Source organism: Coffea arabica, chromosome 2e (assembly GCF_036785885.1).
Source record: "Coffea arabica cultivar ET-39 chromosome 2e, Coffea Arabica ET-39 HiFi, whole genome shotgun sequence".
Taxonomy (NCBI): Eukaryota; Viridiplantae; Streptophyta; class Magnoliopsida; order Gentianales; family Rubiaceae; genus Coffea; species Coffea arabica.
The window spans coordinates 17,209,534-17,228,507 of record NC_092313.1 but is presented as its reverse complement, the minus strand read 5'-3'; the positions used below and the strand labels follow the sequence as shown (position 1 = coordinate 17,228,507).

Below are 18,974 nucleotides of genomic sequence, written 5' to 3'. Positions count from 1 at the left end.
TTGAACCTAAACCTAACCAACTGATGATTTCCGTTTGATGTGGTAATAGTTAAATTTATTTCATTTGTTGTATTCTACTTAGGAGTGCAAACGAGCCGAGCTCGAGTCGAGCTTTGGCTAATCGAGTCGAGGTCGAGTTAATTTTGTGAAGCTCGAACTCGAGCTCGAGCTCGACGAGCTCAAAATATCAAGCTCGAGCTCGAGCTCGAGTCAAATTCGAGTCGATCTCGAGCTCGAGCTCGAGCTTAAAAAATAAAAATAAAATAATAATTATTATTTTATTTTTAAAAAATAAAAAATAATTTTTTTAAAAAAATGAATAAAACAATAATTTTTTTAAAAAATAATAAAATATTAGGGATATATATGTAATTTTACAATTAAAATAAAAAATAAAAAAATATATATAATTGAGCTCGCGAGCCAACGAGTTTAATGTTTTTGACCTCGAGATCGACTTAATTAGCTCGAGCTCGACTCGAACTCGATATTGACGAGCTCGAGTCGAGCTCGTATTCGAGCCGCTCGCGAGCCGATCGCGAGCGGCTCGATTCGCAAAACACCCCTAATTCTACTATATGATTTCCCTCATGTCATGTTATTTCAGCCAAGAAAAAAAAAGGATAAAGTAAAATAACTTCTACTTATTAATGTTTTACTTTTAAATGGAAGATAAAAGCACATTTGTTCCTTCTTTCTATTTTATTTACAAAAGGTTCAAGGCTATACGCAAGGAGATGTATCGAATTATGATTTTTTTTTTTTGTGTAATGGTACATCTATTCTATCCTAATTCTCTCCTACTCCTAAGGGATAGAAACCTAATCTATGGAGTGACTCAATTGAGTCGGGGGAGCCTGACGGGGACTGAACTATCATCAGACCATACGAGTGCATCAAATGAATTATGATTCATTTGATCAAGAAAACAAAAAAAAAAAACTCAAATAGAGAAAGCATTTTGGGAGGCGGGTTGGTTTTTTTTTTTTTTTTTTTTTTTTGTTGTCAAACTGAGGCGGGTTGGTTGGAGGCGTGCATTTTGTGATGGAGTTGGTCAAAAGTGGAGGGCCAAGCAACCAGTGAAATTTTGCAAGTTTATGGCGTACGTTTAGCGTCGCGGGTCAAAAATATGAAGGCCAGGGCTGTGGAGGCCACTAATTGGGCTTCCGGAATGGAACTGGTAAGCTTGTCTTTTATTGCCCTTTTTTTTCTTCTATTAACTTCTCTGATAGGAATGGGTGAAATTCAAGAATCGAAAAAAGGGTTCAATTTAAAAAGTAAGGAGGAGGGAGGAATGATTTGAATTTGTGACTTTTAAATCCTACTAAGTTATGTTCCTTGGTCACTAGAGTTGGTAGGGGTGAAAAAGAGAAGAAAGCTATCTAGCTAGCCTTACAATAGGCATGTGGGAAAATGATAGTAGAATGATATGAAATGGTTTTTTGGTTTATAAATAGAAATTCATGATGATTTTGGAGGATGAATGGTAAAGATGGTGGATAATTGACCGTCAAGGTCCTTGTTTTGAAGATTATATGTAGTTTAGGATTTTGATGTAATAAGTTAAAGCCCCTAATTTTGTGATGTTTCTACTTTGGCCCTCTACATATTTTTATTGTGCTCATATATTTTTATTGGCCCAATTTTGTTTGGATAGTGAAATTATTCCAAATAATATTTCGCTTGTATCATAAACACATTTCCCAACACACCTTTTTATATTCTCAATAACATTTTTATCTCACATACAGCACATCACAAAAAAGTGTTACAGTTATTATTCCAAATAATACCCTATCCAAAAAAAATGTCTCCCACAAAATTTTCAGACACTCTTACCCTTTTTAAGTATTGTGCATCTTTTTCCGTTTGCCTTAATGCCTATTTTGGACGAAATGACAAAAAATCTACTACATTTGTAAGAGTTGAGTGACATTTTTAGTTTAAAAAAAATTGTTTAACGGCTAAAATAGGTACTGTTTAATAACTTAGTGACATTTAACACTATTCACTCTAAGCATTATAGATTGCATGAACTTTTTGGACAGCCACTTACTCGTGTTGCCTTTCCCTTTACATTTGAGAAAGTTGCTTAAGACGAATCCAACCATACATGGTGATTTGCGTGTTTCCTAGTGCAAGAAGATGACGGGTGGGTCTCCCAAATCCCAATTATTGTTGATCTTAAATTATTAGGCAGCGGCAGCAGCATAAAATTAGTTGGGCTGCTTATAGTCGTTTCTTGAATGATTGGATGTGTGTGCGCGCGCCGATCACAATAAGCAGATGATTAATAAGTCAAACTTGACGAACATATTACGCTTTCGGTTTCAATGGAATTTGAAGCACTTGCAAACCTGGATGCTTTTGGTTAATGTAGATTCCGTTTGAATTAACTGTTTTTTAGGAATGCTTTAGAAGTATTTACTGTAACAATGTAGGTGAAAAATTTTATTATAAATATTTTTAATGGTGTCTTTTAAAATATATAAAATCTTACAACCACCCACCACTATTCCCACCCCTCCCCTATCCTCCTCCCTCTTCCCCACCCTTTCCCGCCAGCCCCCTCACCTTTTGGTTGCAACCTGCGACCAGAAAATGGTCGCTGCCCACGACAAATATTGTCACAACTTGCGACTACAAGGGCGAGAGGGACAACTGGAGAACGTGGAAAGGAAGGAGGAGGGGAGGGGAGGGGAGGGGAGGAGAATGGAGGGGGAAGAAGGGGGAGGAAGAAAGAGATAAGAAAGGGGAGGGAAAAGAGGGAGGAAGAGGAAAAAGGAGGGGGAAGGGGCGACGGGTAGTGGTGTGTTTTTAGTGGTAGGTGGTGGTGTATTTTTTTTATATATATTCGGAGTTGTTTTTGATATATTGTATAGATGTGATATTTTAAAATTATTTTTATTTTTGTATTATTATAGCATTATATATGAAAATTTTGTTTTTAAAAAATTGAGAAATCTAATCGGAGTGGTTGTGATTCGTGAACATCGTTGGAGTAGTATTCATGTGTAAAATTTTGTACCAGATCAGATGTGAATATTGAGACTCTTCGTCACTCCAATAGTTTTTGAGCGCATGCACAGTTCCCTTTGTTAGAGAAAAAGGGCGCCTAGCGGACATCTATTTTCTCATCTTATTAGAGCTTAGCCCCTTCATTTTAGCATGATTTATGATATATATATATATATATATATATATATATATATATACTAGTGAGACGGCCTGCACGTTGCGCAGGAGCGCTAATATTTCCCGTGTTAAGTTGCTTAATTTTTAACCGTTATATATTTCTTATAATGTAGAGAGTTATATAATTATTATAAGTCTGACTTGAATTATAAAATAATAGTGCGGTAAATTGGTTGGGTGAATATAGTGTTAATAGTTTGTGAAGTATGGAGGATATTTTGTACTATAGTGGTTAATAAAGTACTATAATTGAGACAATGCAGTGTCGACATTTTGTGGTATGATTTGTATAAATTATGTAGTCTGGATGAGATAATTATAAAGATACCCGTCTATATTTATGTATATCTCTATTACTCACTAAATTCCATAAATATGGGCCTATTTCCTTTTTTTTTTTTGCACAAGTTAAAACATTTAATCAATATAATCACAACAATTATTTTTCTTTCATATTTTTGTAAAATGCCGCTCACTAATATTAGATCATTAATCCACATTAAGATCCATGTATTATACATTGTTTTTGAAATTTAAACTACTTTATTTTTTTTAATGTAAGAAACAATCTAATTAATCTTGCATGTTTGACTAAAAGAATAATAAAAAAATAGCATACAACATTGCTTTTCAATTTAGAGCAATTTTGAGCCATTATGAAAAATGAATATGCTAAAAATTTTATAATAATTATATATATACATTAAATATGGATATTTATTTAACAATATAAAAGTGAGAGTTGCCCTATAAACAGTGTTTTTTTGTCGAGCGGTTATCCTGCAATTGTTATTAGATATCCAAGCTATTAGTAAATAACAAACTAATTATTCTTTTTTATAGAATGAAAAGAATAAGAATAAAAACAAGGGCATTAAAAATTTGTAATAATTATATAGAGTAAATATGGATATATAGACTAATATATCTTTATAATTGTATGTTTTAAAAAGTAGTAGGATTAGAAACCATTTTTAGTCCAAACCCTTGACACCTTAACCGATTTTGGTTATTTGTGATAACAATGTTGGACTTCTCTCTCTCTTTTTTTTTTTTTCTTTTTCTGCTGTTCAATTTTTAGGAATCGTGCAGTCAAAAGCTACTCCTGAACATGCTAAACAACCACTGCATTCAACAATTTTACAGAACACTATTGTATTTCATTTTTTTGCAATATATGCATTGATCTTTTTTGCGCACAATTTTATTTCATGTCACAGTAATAAAATTCATTTTTTAAAGTCACTAATGCCAATAATAATTTATTAATTATTTTCTCAATAATTGTGTCTTTACAGAACACTTAACAATTTTATTTCATGTTAAGCCAACAATGATTTATTAATTGTTTCCTCAATAATTGTGCATTTACAGAATACTTCAAAAGCAAATAATTAACCACAAAATTAACTTTGTACTAAAAATACAAGACTAACTTTTAAATTTTGTTTAAAAAGTAAAAAATATCACTAAATTCAACATTCCAACTTAAAGAGCCTAAATAAAAAGGTATATAATAACATTAGATCACATAAATATATTGATTGTATAGTTAGATGTAAGGAATGTAGGCAACAAAGAATATAAAAGGCATCGGATATTTAGTAAAATAAAAGAATATAAATAAGCATGAATAAAAGTAAAAATGGGAAAAATTTAACAAGCATCATGATTAAGAGGAAGGAAAATGTGGGAATTCTCATCTCTGTAATAGGTTTCCAAATGACATGAACAAATCAAAAGTACAAAACAGTAGATTACTCAAAGTCAAAATGGCAATTTTCCAACGAAGAAGAGGAGGGTTTCAAAGAAACATGTAGAAACAAAAAGTGAGGCATCCACAAAAGTGAACAATGAGTCAACAAAAAATAGGGTCAGAAGACAACAAAATTACCAAACAATCAAGCAACTATAGCATGCAGCTTGAACGAAGGAAAAAAGGAATGGCATAACTGAAAAATAAGACAAAACTAAGGCTAAACTAATACTCAAGAATAGCTAAGATGGCCTATCTCTGCGGATCACAATTAGGCAAAAATGATGCAAACAAAGAGGAACAAAGAACAAATAAATTACAAAGAAACCACTCAACTATAACATGCATCTTTGGTCTCCTGAGTAAGGCAGAAACAAGAAATGGCATTAGCGAAAAATGAAGGACTACTAAGGCTAATTCTAATGACATAAGGAACTGCCAAAGACTGATGCAAATGGAATTGCCGAAAAGCCAACAAAACCAACAAATACAAAAGCCATCAAAGTTGCTGAAAATTACGTGATAACCGCTCGACCAAAGGCGTTTTTTAATTTTTTTTTCTTAAATTTTAAAAGTACCTCGTGGTTATCACTCGTTAATACTCGAAAGCGTACTTTGGTGAAGGGAGCAAGTAGACAGGATCACCAGCCCACTTCAGTCTGAAAGCCAGATGTGTGTAACTCTTGAGCACAGAACTCTGTCACAACTTTCAAGATATACACGTTACCACGCGCGGGTATAATCCCTAGTGTGTGGGCTTTACGTGGCCCATTCTTCAAGTGAATTTTTTATTCCTCAATGGGGTTTTTGTTTGGCCCATTTCTCTTTTCGTTTTCCCCATATTTTTTTTTGCCTAATATTTTTGTTGCAGACTTGCAGTTCTCGTGAACACAAAAGGATGGTAACATCATTGAAAATAAGCTCACTATGGTTTGAAGGGACATTTGCAAAACCAACTCAGAGAGAGTCTAATTCGAGTATCACAGTTCGCAAACACACTACTTTAACTCAAATGAGCAGAAAAGTTAATGCTCTAGCACAATTCGTCGATGCTCGAACAAGCAGGAAAATCGGTGCTTATTAAACCACTGTTGAATACAGAGTTGTAATTCAAACCACCACTGTTTGAAAAAATTCCTTATATAGAGTTATATATAATTCAAATTGTGAGTACACAACGTACCTCTTATACGTTGTCTTGACCCAAGGAATGCAGCAAAAAGCGAAGAGCGAGGGTCCTAAGAGAATGGAATATTTATGATCTGCTAATAAGACGCAGACGCAGACGCAGACGCAGACGGATGGGATCCGCCTAGTTTATGGCCCATTGGGCGGGCTGCAATGTACTCTTGTACCCGACAAAAGCTGACTCGTCACGTGGTCGAGTATTGCAAGCAGAATTGTCCGGACCACGTGACCTGATCGTCCTGACCCGAGGCTACCTTCGTCAATTCAACCGGTAATATTCCCTCCTTTTTTTGTTTCTTTGTTGACTTGATTGAGAAAATGATGATTGAGATGAAAAAGAGAGGGCAAAAGGGCACATAAAATGCACTTGTTGGCGGAGTATATGGTTATTATATTAGATCAAAGTGCGCACTCCACCGCTCCCCCACCCACTTTTGTTAGAAAAAAGTGGGGAAATTTTTTGGCAATTATTGATGAAAAATTGACTTTTGGTGTTGAATTATCTGCAGGGCTCTCTATCATTTTGGCACTTTTAGAATCTATGGATGCTTTTGTGCAGCTCAAAAAGCAGGTTCATGATGTTGGAAACTTGGTACTGATCGGTATGGTATATTCATGAACCAGGAAATTAAACAAGGGACTCTCATTTCTTTACTATATATTATCAAACCGGTTTCGAATTCTTTTTCTATTATCAACTCAGGGAAAAGGAACAAATTCTTTGGCTAGCTATCTATAATTTTAAATCTTAATCCTTTACAAAAAGAATAATCTTAAAATAAACTAAACTACTAATCGCATGTTCGACTCCTCAAATACTACTTAAGATCCGTTTGGAGTTGCGGTACCTGATTAAAAAGTATTTTTTTTTAATAAAAATGCTTATTATGTGTTTAAGTACTTTTAAATATATTGTTTGGAGATATAATTCTATAAGTACTAATTATATTAGATAATATGTAATTTAAAAATATATTTATTTCTTTATTTAGTTGATAATATAAGATAAAATGATTAAATTTAATATTTTATTTTTAAAATCACCAAATTTGTGCATTTAATACCAAAAGTTTCACTTCTAATTTTATAAAATGATATTAACAAAATGCTTCAAAAGTACTTTTTAACATTTAAAATTCCATTTTTACTAAAAGCATCGCAACGCCAAATAAATGGGCTCTTAGTAGTAGGCGACTTTTAAGTGTGCAAATAATGTGCTTAATTGATTCTTATTCTACCAAAAAAAAAAAAAAAGAGGATTAGCAAATGATAATAACATATAAGCAATCACTAGGACCGTTCTAATGGGAGCTTTTAGAATCTTTTCACTAGATTCAGAATTTAAATCATTCGACTAACAGTTGAAGGGGAAATTCTGATAGAAAATTCTTTTATACTAAAAAAAAAAAGTTTGAAATCATATGACTAATAACTTCCTCCGCCCTTTTTCACATACATACGCCGTAATTGTAAAAAATAATCCCACAACAAATATACTCAAATTTCCTAGCGTTAAATGGAAAGGAAAAAATTGATAGATTAAAATTTTTTTAAAAAAATGAAGAAAGCAAGCTAAATCACCTAATAATTACGTTAGAAAAAAAACTTTCACATAGAGTGAAAAAATATGTGCTTCTAGCATGAAACTATATGAATATTGAAACAACCAGGAAAATTAAGCTACCAAAAGTGAGGAGACTGGACTGCACACTCAAAAAGGGCAAAAAAAATAAAAATTCAAGCCTCAGCTCTTGGATGTGGCTGTGGATTATGCGTAGGATGATGAGATGTAGTCTCTTGATCCTCCTGGTTCATTTCTTGATCAGCTGCTTCTACTCCCCTCGCGGCCACCGGGATGGCATCGCCGGAAGAGCTGCTACTGCGGTGTTCTGCCGCCAACATCCGTCGTGGCACCGGAGAATCGACACGGCCATCTACACAAGCGGAACACTTAGCTTCAACCCAGCTTTCGAAGTCATAGTGCGGCCCATGACCGAATACCCCCCGCCCGGAACACAGCCTACCTATCATAACAGCAAGCGCACCAAGTATGCTTATCACGGCCAAAACCGCAATTACTGGTCCAACTGACCCGTGACCCGAATGAGCTGCATAGGCTTGCTGCTGAGCAGCCACCACCATTGGCGGCGGTTGCTGTTGCACAAAAGGGTCTAATAGTGGTGGCGGAGTGGACATTCTGATGCGAGCACCCTGTGGCCTAGAAAAGATTACACAAGTGCTTAATTCGCGCGTCTAAGTCTAGAGTTTTTACAAAGCCGAGTTATTTTCTTTCTTTGTCTTTTTACCGATTGAATATGAGCAAGAAACGGGGGAAAAAATTGACGAAGGAACAAGTAATTCGAGGCGGTTTTGTTTAATCACAGAGGATTAGAAAAGGAAGAGGGCAAGAAGAAAGGGGAGGTATATAGGTGTAATGGGATTGTTGTTAATGGTATAATTATATTTCTCAGGGACCTTTTCACGGGTACAATGAGAACTGTGCGAAACGGCTTTTGACAAAGATGGTACGGTGTCAAATTGACAAACGCCAAAAGAGAATTACCATCATTCTATCAGCTGAGATGGAGATGGACGCTGCATGCTGCGGTTTGCTTGGGTACGGGAATTTATTTTATTTTATTTTTTTTGACACGATAGTATCTATTTTAGATTTATTTCTACTCTATGTTCGAAGGGAAAAAACGTAAAAAATATTCAAGAAAAATACGAAGTGACTGAACTGGGACTGATTCAAACGAATGCCTATGCACTCGCAGGCAAACTTTTTAGAAAAGTTGACAGATTTTTTACAATGCAATAAAGTTTTGATCCTTGGATCAACGTTCAAATAAAATTTTAAAATTTTCTTGATGACTAATTACTTTAATAATCGTTGGATCTTGACCATGGGAATTGGGATGGTATATGTTCGACCTTTAATGCCTGCTTTGAAATGAAAGCCAAGTCTCGGACAAATTGGGATTCGATCGATTCTCTTCTTTTCTCTGTTACTCTGCTCGTTCTCTGTTTTATTTCCCAGGTTTCTTAGTTTGGTTGGGACCACTGATGAGACTGTTGTAGTACCGCTTCGGACCTCAGGATTATATTTCTCCCCACGTCCAATTACTACCCTCGTCCCAAGTTGTCCGTGGTATTTCAAAATTTCGACCTTTTATAAATAATGACTCGACTCGATGGTGATATCAGTGAATTTATTTTTAAATTTATTTTTAAAATTATTTTTAAAAATTTAAATTTCAAATTTGAATGATAAATGCTAGGATAACTCATTGAAACATTCCAAGATAAAAAATAACTTTAATTTTAATAAGATAACAAATATTTTGAAACATTTCAAAATAAAAAACACGGCACTTTTTTATTGAGAGGGAAGGTGTAATTCATAATTAATGCAGTACATGGGAAATACAAAATGAAAAAGAGTCGTAGTCAGCCAAGCTTCAATCCAAGGGGAGAGATTGGAGAGTGGCCTGCTTAATTAAGTGTGATTAATAGATCACTAGAAGAAAGCTTCTATCTTTGTGAGGGAAAAAAATATAAAAAATATATATATATATATATATTGTCAATAATCAATTCTTGTTATTACTCTTGGTCTAACCTATACCAGAGAGGTGAGAAGGAGAGAATGTCACCTACGTACTAAAGGGATCCACTCTACTCGGTACACTTTGGTATAAAAAATCGAAGGATGTCATGCACCAGTGAAGTGCAACTGCTTATAACCACATGCATTAAGATCTGGTGGCCACCACCAATGCATTAGTGCACCCATCTGGTTCGGTGATGGTTCGGTTCCCTCCGAATTATCACTGGACCTCTTCATGCCCTCCCCTTCCTATAACGTAGGAAGCTACAGTATCAAAAAAGAAAAAAAAAAAAAAAGTGCAGCTGGTTGTACTTTGGCCGTTGCCAGCTTCCAAGAGAGAATAATGTTTTACTTCTCTCCTTCTTAGTTCTGAAACCAACCCTTTCAGGTCATCAATGTTGTGTCCCCTAATGCACAGCCACGGATTTAAGGGGGGGCTGGTGGAGGCTTAAGCCCCCCCCAAGCCGCCGGAAAACCCCCTATATATAGGGGATTCCGGCGGCCAGCCCAGCCCCCCCACGGTGATCCAGATCTACCATCCTCCATGGCTCCATGAATGCTGCAGAGGAAGTGAAGAAGAGCTGGAAAGCCGCTGCCGTGCTGACTGCTGAGGAAGAAGATGACCCATTTCATTTTGAATTTTTTTTTTTTGCCCTCTAAATACAAAACGACGTCGTTTCACTTTTAGTGGAACGACGTCGTTTTGTATAATGAGGGGAAAAAAAAAATACATCAGATGAAGCCCTAACTCCTAAGGCTTCATCTGATGCAAAAGCACGCCGCCAGTGCCAAAGGGCAAACAAGACTCCAACTCCAAGAAGAAGACGCCAGGCTCCAAGAACTCCAAGAAGCTTCAGTTGAGATTCTACCATCCTGCTTCAAGCCTTCAATTCAAGGCTCCAAGACTCCAACTCTCCACCATTCCATTCACATAAATCTTTTAGGTTAGTTTTTTGGTTTAAATTACAATATTCATCTTTATATTTTTGTTAATTATATGTTTAAATTATTTTTGAATTTTGAGTATCTTGATATTAATTTGATTAAGATTAATTTTTATTTAGTTTATGTTAATGTAATTTAAGAATTTGAAAGATTACATTAAAAAATTTAATGATATTAAATTTAAATTAGAAATTAGTTTAGAAATTGTATAGATTTTAGGTTGTATTTAGTTTTTAAAATTTTGTTAGTTTTATATTTGAAATTTTAAGAATTAATTATGTGAATTAGAAATTTTGAATGTAAATATAAATTCAAAATTTTATGAGATTGAATTAGAGATTATATGGGTATTTAGTTGTACCTTATTTTAACTTTTTGATAATTTTATATAATGAATTTTATAAATTGAGAAATATAAGTAATATGAATTTATTATTAAATTAAAGAATTATTTATATGAATTTTAAATTAATTGATTATTGAATTGCATAATTTTATTGAATTTAACCACAATTATTTAATTGTGACAGAAAATGGAGAGATTATTTAAACCTAAACGAGTCCGTAGTGGTGAATCTTCAAATGAGCCTAATATTAGTGAACCAGTTCAAAATCAATCTTGTGTGGAATTGAATTTAAATGATATTGTTAGTGATCCGGGATTACGAAAATCAGTTGAGAAATTTGATATTTCTCTTCGAGACCATGTCCGAAGAGAGTATTTGACTAGGGGACCTTGCCAACCGATTGGCCATATCCATATGTATCCAAAAACATCATTTGGTAAACAACATAGAAGTTTCCAAGATAGTTCGTATCAAAAGTTTGTATGGTTAGAGTATAGCATATCGAAAGATGCGGCGTTTTGCTTTTGGTGCTTTCTTTTCAAAACACAAAATAAGGGAGGTCGATATGCAGAGGATGCCTTTACAAAAACGGGATTCAATAATTGGAAAAAGGCAATGGAAAGATTTAATGAACATATTGGAGCTGTGAATAGTTGCCATAATGATGCTAGAATACAGTTTGAAAGTTTTCAAGATCAAAGGCATAGTGTGTCAAATGTGCTACGATCTTGTGGGCGCGAAATAGATATTGCATATCGCACCCGTTTAACTGCTGCTCTGGATGTGACCCGTTTTCTTTTGAAGCAAGGATTGGCTTTTCGTGGAAATGATGAGTCAACTAGTTCTTCAAATAGAGGCAATTTTCTTGAATTGTTTGAGTGGTATAGCCAGCGAAATACTGAGATTTTTGAGGTTGTAAATCAAAATGCTCCTGCAAATAATCAACTAACTTCTCCGATGATTCAAAAAGATCTGGCACATGCTTGTGCCTCAGAGATCACAAGTGTTATAATCAATGATATTGGAGACAATTATTTTTCCCTAATAGTTGATGAGTCTCGAGACAGTTCAGTGAAAGAGCAAATGGGAGTTGTTTTGAGATATGTGAATAAAGAAGGGCGTGTGATTGAACGTTTCCTTGCAATTGTACATGTGTCTGACACCACATCTCTTTGTTTGAAAGATGCAATTGATTCTTTATTCGCGCAACACGGATTATCATTATCCAAATTGAGAGGTCAAGGATATGATGAAGCTTCAAATATGCGAGGTGAGTTCAATGGTTTGAAGGCCCTTATATTACAAGAAAATCCCTATGCGATGTATATTCACTGTTTTGCTCACCAACTCCAGTTAGTTATTGTTACTGTTGCTAAGGGAAATATCATTGTCAGTGAATTCTTTGTTTATGTCTCTATGATTGTCAATTTAACTGGAGCATCATGTAAAAGGAGAGATCAATTAAGACAAATAGAACATGATAAGATTGTTACACTTTTAGACAGTGGAGATATTATTAGTGGAAAATGCAAAAATCAAGAAACTAGTTTAGCAAGACCAGGGGATACTCGTTGGGGATCACACTATCTAACATTACTTCGTCTATCCTCTATGTGGGCTTCGGTGATTGGAATATTGGGAAATATACAAGATGATGCCACCACTTCTGACAATAGAGGTATGGCCAGGGGTTTGATTGATAGAATGAATGATTATGAGTTTGTTTTTGCATTGCACCTGATGAAGTATTTATTGGGAATCACAAATGACTTGTCACTTGTTTTGCAACAAAGGGATCAAAATATTGTCCAAGCCATGAGCTTGATTGATACTATGAAATCTCAATTGCAAGACTTTAGGGAAGAGGGATGGCAAATAATTTTAGATGAAGTCAACAATTTTTGTGAATTGAATATGATTCCCGTGATTGATATGGAAGACAGTATAGCAATCCGTGGCAATGCCAGGCGCAGTCGCAGAGGTCAAACCATCACTAATTTTCATCATTATCGTGTGGAAATTTTTTGTGAGGTATTATTTTTGAAATTATTATTTCATTACATTTGTTACTTGTTAGCAGATTTTCTTAGTTATTAATTTTATTATTGTTGTGATGTCAGGTTGTTGATTTAATTATACAAGAGATGAATAATCGTTTCTCGGAAGTTAGCACGGAATTGCTTAGTTGCATAGCATGTCTTGATCCAAAAAGTTCTTTCTCTCAATTCAATGTGCAGAAACTACTCCGTCTTGCTGATTTATATCCTGAAGACTTCTCAAGTAACGATTATTTATATCTTGAGTCTCAACTTCGAAATTATATTTATAATGTGCAACGCGATCCTCAATTTTCAGAAGTTGGAGATTTGGGAAGTCTTGCTCAACAAATGGTTAAAACTGGTAAAAATACAGTTTTTCCATTGGTTTATCGTCTGATCCAGTTGGCATTAGTTCTACCAGTTGCGACTGCTTTTGTTGAAAGAGTATTTTCTGCAATGAATATTGTCAAGACTGATTTGCGCAACAAAATGGGAGACGAGTGGATGAATGACTGTTTGGTTGTATACATCGAGAAGGATATTTTTGCAACAATTGAAAATGAGCAAATATTGCAGCGTTTTCAACGGATGAAGACTCGCAGAATGCAATTGCCTCCTCTTCGTTATTCGAGTGCAACAACTACCAATACTTCAAGTGTTAATCAATAACAAATTTTTGGGTATGTATAATTATATGTTTTTATTATTTTTATAATTATTGATTCTAAATTTTACTTATTAAATATATTTATTTCGTCACAAAAAAATTTTTTTAATACACTTCAGCCCCCCCAAAAATAAATTTCTGGCTCCGTCCCTGCTAATGCAGTAAATGTCTAATGCAGAACAACTGGTTATTAAATCGGATTTCCTACTTGCTCTAGTATCCTAGTAAAGACAAGGGAAAAAAAAAAGAGAGAACAATGCCCAACCTTCCCCCGCTTTTTTCAAGGATTACTTTGTCTAATACTATATATATATATATGAGGAGGCAGGAATAAATGGTTAAAGCCCCCGCGTGAATGGTTCAGCGGCAGCGCCTCTCACCAGTGAACCTTGAGGTCACAAGTTCGAGTCTCCGTTCCGCTGGATTCCTCCGCGCACTTAACATGTTCAGGCCGGGTTGGGGCGCTGGGCCCGGGCCGCAGGGGATTAGTCGGGCCCCGTAAGGATTGACCGGACACCCCTGTGTCGACAAAAAAAACAAAGAATAAATGGCTGAAACTTTCTAAAAATAATTGGTACTGCTATTTTGTGACTCTCGTCTTTTCAACTTCCAAATACACACAAAGAGTACTCGTTCTCCTTACCATATTCTGAAATTGCTATGTAGGCTTGGTTGTCTGTTAAGGTATGAAGCCATTGAGAAAGCTTCAAAGGCGATAAATCAAAGAAAATTAGGATGATACGAAAGCCGAGAGATCAGTCAAGCACTCAGGAATCGAAACGCCGGGGGGTTTGCGAGGCGGCCATATAGCCACTATGAATATACCCATGTCATGTATCATGTATGTATAGCAAACTTTTTAATCTTGAACACAAAAAGTTTATGTATGGCACAAGATTGCATGCACTGAGAGAGAGAGAGAGAGAGAGAGAGATGCTTCTGTTTTATTAGTCAGACGGAGACAATAACAACAGAGATACCCATGAATCCAGAATATTGAATAGTACGAAGGTTTAGTCAGTCCGGATCAGTGGTCCGGGCTTTGCTACTTATTTCTGTTTTCTCATATCGGGTACCGGTTTTTTCTTGTCTGCTTTCTCTTGAATTTATATGCTTTCCACTCTTATTCTCTCTTTTCTGCAAATCACAAACTTCCAAACTTCAGTTCTGGACACTCACTGTGATAAATTTTGACCAAATTGTACGTACAGGTTCGTCTTGGAGACCTTGCTATGATTGAAAGAAACGAACTTTCGAGTTATGTTTTCGTTTTAGTAACCTCCCTTGCATGGCAATGAGAGCAGTGACTATGTAAGTAGTTCACATAAGTATTACTAACACAGCATCAAACCAAAAGATTGGACGCCTTAACCATAACGACGTCAATCATGGATTAAAAATTTAAGCACGCGCAAGATGATGCAACTATAAAAATTAGCTAATTAAGGCGGAGAACTGGGGTAAGTTAGATATCTTCATCACTCTTCATTTTGGTTTTTTATGAAGAAAAAGTTGCATTAGTGCTTTATCAAGGGAAAGAAAAAGGTAATTATGTTGATTGCCGCTTTTAATGCTTCTTAGGGGTTAAGTTAATGTTAAATCATAGATATCTATCCACTAATATTCTATCCTGTCGTCAAGAACATAATACTTATTCTTGCAGTCATCCACAACTAGAGCTTTAAAGTAGTAATAAGTTTCAATACAAGCAGACCTACTTGCCCTTTTCATTCCAGGCCTCTAGCATAATCTTTTAGTAGTAGTAGTTTACAGAACCACATTTCTTGCGGATTTGTCCGTCTTGGCCCGTGAGCACCCCAATATTTCCAAGCTTCACCATGGATGCAGCAAAATCTCTCGAGTAAAGATAGGGGTACGTGCTATAAAAGTTAACCATCTCTGCTGTTTTTGGATTCCCCATTAATGCTTGATCAGATTCCAGGAGCCCCGTGTTGGTCATCAGGTTTTTGTAATATGCATTATCGAATTTGTAAACCGTCTGGACATCCAGAGGAGCTAGCTTGCTATTTGATTCGTCTACATTTGGACAAGTGGCTTGCAGGGATGCAACCATTGAAGCATCCAATAGGGGATCTGGCTTACCGGAGCCTTTGAAGTCAAACAGTCTCCTCTTGAATGTGAAACATTGAGCATAACCAAGAGTATGTGCTCCTGTGTACATATAGATCGCAAAGAAACAATGAGCTTATCTAGATCAAGCATATAGAGGAATCAGAAAGCAATTGAGATATCATTCTTGAAAATCAGAATTGAGAGAAGCGGATCTAGTAATACTACCGGAGAGAACTACCACACCTCTTAAGTCGAGACCATTTGATGCAAACTTTGCAACAATGTTATCTAGAGACTCAAAAGGCGTTGGTAGCTGCTCATTTGCTGCTTTCGTACTTGCTGTTAATGCATCTCTGCGACCCAAGGAAACAGGCCAGAAAGGCCCTTCTGACTAAATAATGAATTAAAAAAAAGTGTATTAGGGAAACTTTAGTCAGTGGATGTGGAATGAGCATGCTTGACTTCGACTAAAACTTTGATCCTTACCAGAATGACAGCTTCTCTAGCTGCAAGAGCTAATATGTCAGCACATGATACAATTGACGGGCAAGCTCTTTCAACATCTGCTTTAATGCTCTCAATGACCTCAAATCCTCGAGCTGAATTTCGGTTCGGCAAAGCATTCTTCTCGCCTTTGAAATTTGGAGTATCATCAAGAAGCACTGAACCATCACAACCCTGTATAGAACATTCTGTTCTATCAGCATTAAGCAATCTATAACATTTCATGATGAAGTAGTCTTTGGCGTTTAAATGCACCGGACAACTATAAATTTTGTCATGTTGCAATTTGTCAAGTAAATCAAACTGAACTATTCCTTCTAACATAATCTGGACAATCAATTGCAAAACTCCATTGGATGTTTCCCTAATCCATGCACAAATGCAAGAGTCTTTAGCTGTGAAGACTAACATATCTTGTTCACCCAATTATTTTAGCTTGGTCAGACAACTAAAGAGAAATTGTTTGTATAACATGTTCTCATTGAACTAAAAACACTGTACTTTCAAATTGCAAATGCGTACTTTGTATTTCCTGGACTTTTTATTGTTCACTAGAAATTTTTAAGTTGCACTATTGAGCAACTCCAACCTACATAATTCTTTCCTTCGTGTTACTTCTAGTGGAAAACATACTTTCTTCCTATTTGGACTTTGAATGGATACCTTCTAAACTGAATGCAGAAGGAAAGGTGTTGTCTGCATGATTTCAGTATTTTTTGTGGAGTCAAAGGATGGGAAATTGGAAATACAACATAAATTACAGGAATGCTGTTAGAAACGGGGCTGGAGAATTCTGTTACTTACACAAATAGGCAAAATGCTACTAGCTTTAGCACCAGCTAGAAAATGAACTATTAAGGGCCTACTTGTAGAGGATTCTGTTAAGAGAAAAGTGCAGCTGATAAATAAAAACCACGGCCTTTTCTTGTTCTACTTTATGGGTAAAGAAAAAGAATTCTTCGCATGTAATAGCTGTAACCGCCAGTACATGGTACCAAGAATGGTTATCCCTCCTTCAAAATAAGATTGATCGGTTGCCACAAACTTGATCGAAACCGAACCATGAAAAGTATCCATAGACATAGTCAGGTGCTTATGGCGAACCATGAAAAGCATGCATAGACATAATCAGGTGAAAATGATCTCATTTGTAATGGGAATTACATTCACGAAACAATCATGGAAATGCAAACGAAGCAGGGATGCAGCCATTCTGGTATCATTTCTCAGAGCTGCCCAAACACCCCAACGAACCATCATAGGCAAGTTAGGACACAAATCATCATAAAAGTTATAATCAAGTTGGCCATTAGCTAAGGGCTCAAACAAGAACATCATACAGAAGAAGATACCAAGGTAGGACAAGGTTTTACTGGCCATAGCTTTTGAATATCAGATATTTTGAGCAGGCAGTCAGTGGTGAGTGCAATAAGATGATGCTGCAGTTTATATAAGAGAAACAACGGCTATTGGAGTTTGATTATTGGTGGGAGGTTATGGAGTGGTCTTACCACTATGTCCTGACTGTCTAGTGGCCATGTAGCCTCAGTTTGTTGTTTAGTCAATATATTACTGAAGATAGGTGCACCATAATAACTTTCAATCAGATTTCGTCTATTGCAATTCATCAGCTGGAGGAGGATTAGATAATGCCGGGAAATTGTAAGCACTTCTAAGAAAAGAGGATTTAGCAAGGCAGAGATTAAGGCAGAAAAAAATATTCTTCAAACACAGTGGAAATTTTTTTTGGCAGTCAGTACAAAAAATTTGGATTTTGGATGAGAAATTTGTCGAGAATAAACAAATTTCCAAGGTTAAAGTTAATGAAACCGCGCGTGCTATTTTATGATCACATCACGTCATACAACCTTACCTCAAGCACAAGTATGTCTAAGAATGTGGATGACTGTATTTCCATTGGGATCTGGTGTAATGTTTTTAGTCAGACAGTGTGTAAACATTTCCTGTCCTACAAATTAATCAGATAAGACCTTCCTCAATAAAAGATGATTTTTCCAAGTTCAAGGAAACTGGCTAACCCTTAATGATAGATCCAGAGCCATTGTAAGTCAATCGAGTCTTTATTCAATTAAGTAGGATAAGGTCGAGGGATTTATAAAACCTAAAGAGCTCCACTACTACACCAATAAAGGTGACAAAAAAGCCAGCAAGCAGGAGCAATGGATAAAGAATTCACTGCAGAAAATGGCAATACAATGTACAGTGCCGGGTTTTCTTGAAAGAAACTCCAGGTGTACGATTTTTGCTTAGGCTATATATCTCACTGAGATCATCAGGATTCTGAAGTGCTGTTTGTTACTAGATAAAAAGGTAGCACTCAACTCAGTTAGAGAACTAGAATAATAAACATACCACATTTAAATCGTGTGTTGCAATGATGTAAAGAATATCAGAAAACTATCGGACAAGGGTCCGAACGGTTACCAGGAAAATGTTCAGGGCGGTTTTGTGCAAAATACACACGGCGTAACTCACTTTCAACGACGTGTAATTATAGAATAAAATTTCGTGAGCCCCACACTTGGTGTTAAAAATAAGGTACGAGATAAAATCTGAATCATATATTTTCTTGGCCATGAACTGTCAGAATTGTTGCAGGACCTGCCCCTCTTCCAACACTATCGTGCTA

General features: G+C 35.7%; 2 protein-coding genes across 2 annotated transcripts; one reads left to right on the top strand and one right to left on the bottom strand.

The window, feature by feature from the left end:
* The first annotated feature begins 11,227 nt into the window (after positions 1–11,227).
* Positions 11,228–13,749, top strand: LOC113711337 (uncharacterized). The gene is made up of 2 exons (XM_072077423.1): positions 11,228–13,072; positions 13,162–13,749. The coding sequence occupies exons 1-2, from the start codon at positions 11,228–11,230 to the stop codon at positions 13,747–13,749; spliced, it is 2,433 nt and encodes an 810-aa protein (XP_071933524.1).
* A 1,629-nt stretch (positions 13,750–15,378) lies between these two features.
* LOC113731379 (peroxidase 10-like) lies at positions 15,379–17,739 on the bottom strand. Its single transcript, XM_027256625.2, has 4 exons — positions 17,489–17,739; positions 16,307–16,498; positions 16,046–16,211; positions 15,379–15,919 (listed from the first exon to the last, which is right to left on the bottom strand). The coding sequence occupies exons 1-4, from the start codon at positions 17,702–17,704 to the stop codon at positions 15,501–15,503; spliced, it is 993 nt and encodes a 330-aa protein (XP_027112426.2). The 5' UTR covers positions 17,705–17,739; the 3' UTR covers positions 15,379–15,500.
* Positions 17,740–18,974: the final 1,235 nt, after the last annotated feature.

Coding starts and splice junctions, on each gene's coding strand:
- LOC113731379 (XM_027256625.2), bottom strand. CDS start 17,704: ATGGCCAGTAAAACCTTGTCCTACCTTGGTATCTTCTTCTGTATGATG. Junction 16,212..16,306: donor CTAGAGAAGCTGTCATTCTG/GTAAGGATCAAA, acceptor TTCATTATTTAG/TCAGAAGGGCCTTTCTGGCC. Junction 15,920..16,045: donor AGGTGTGGTAGTTCTCTCCG/GTAGTATTACTA, acceptor ATATGTACACAG/GAGCACATACTCTTGGTTAT.
- LOC113711337 (XM_072077423.1), top strand. CDS start 11,228: ATGGAGAGATTATTTAAACCTAAACGAGTCCGTAGTGGTGAATCTTCA. Junction 13,073..13,161: donor GTGTGGAAATTTTTTGTGAG/GTATTATTTTTG, acceptor TTGTGATGTCAG/GTTGTTGATTTAATTATACA.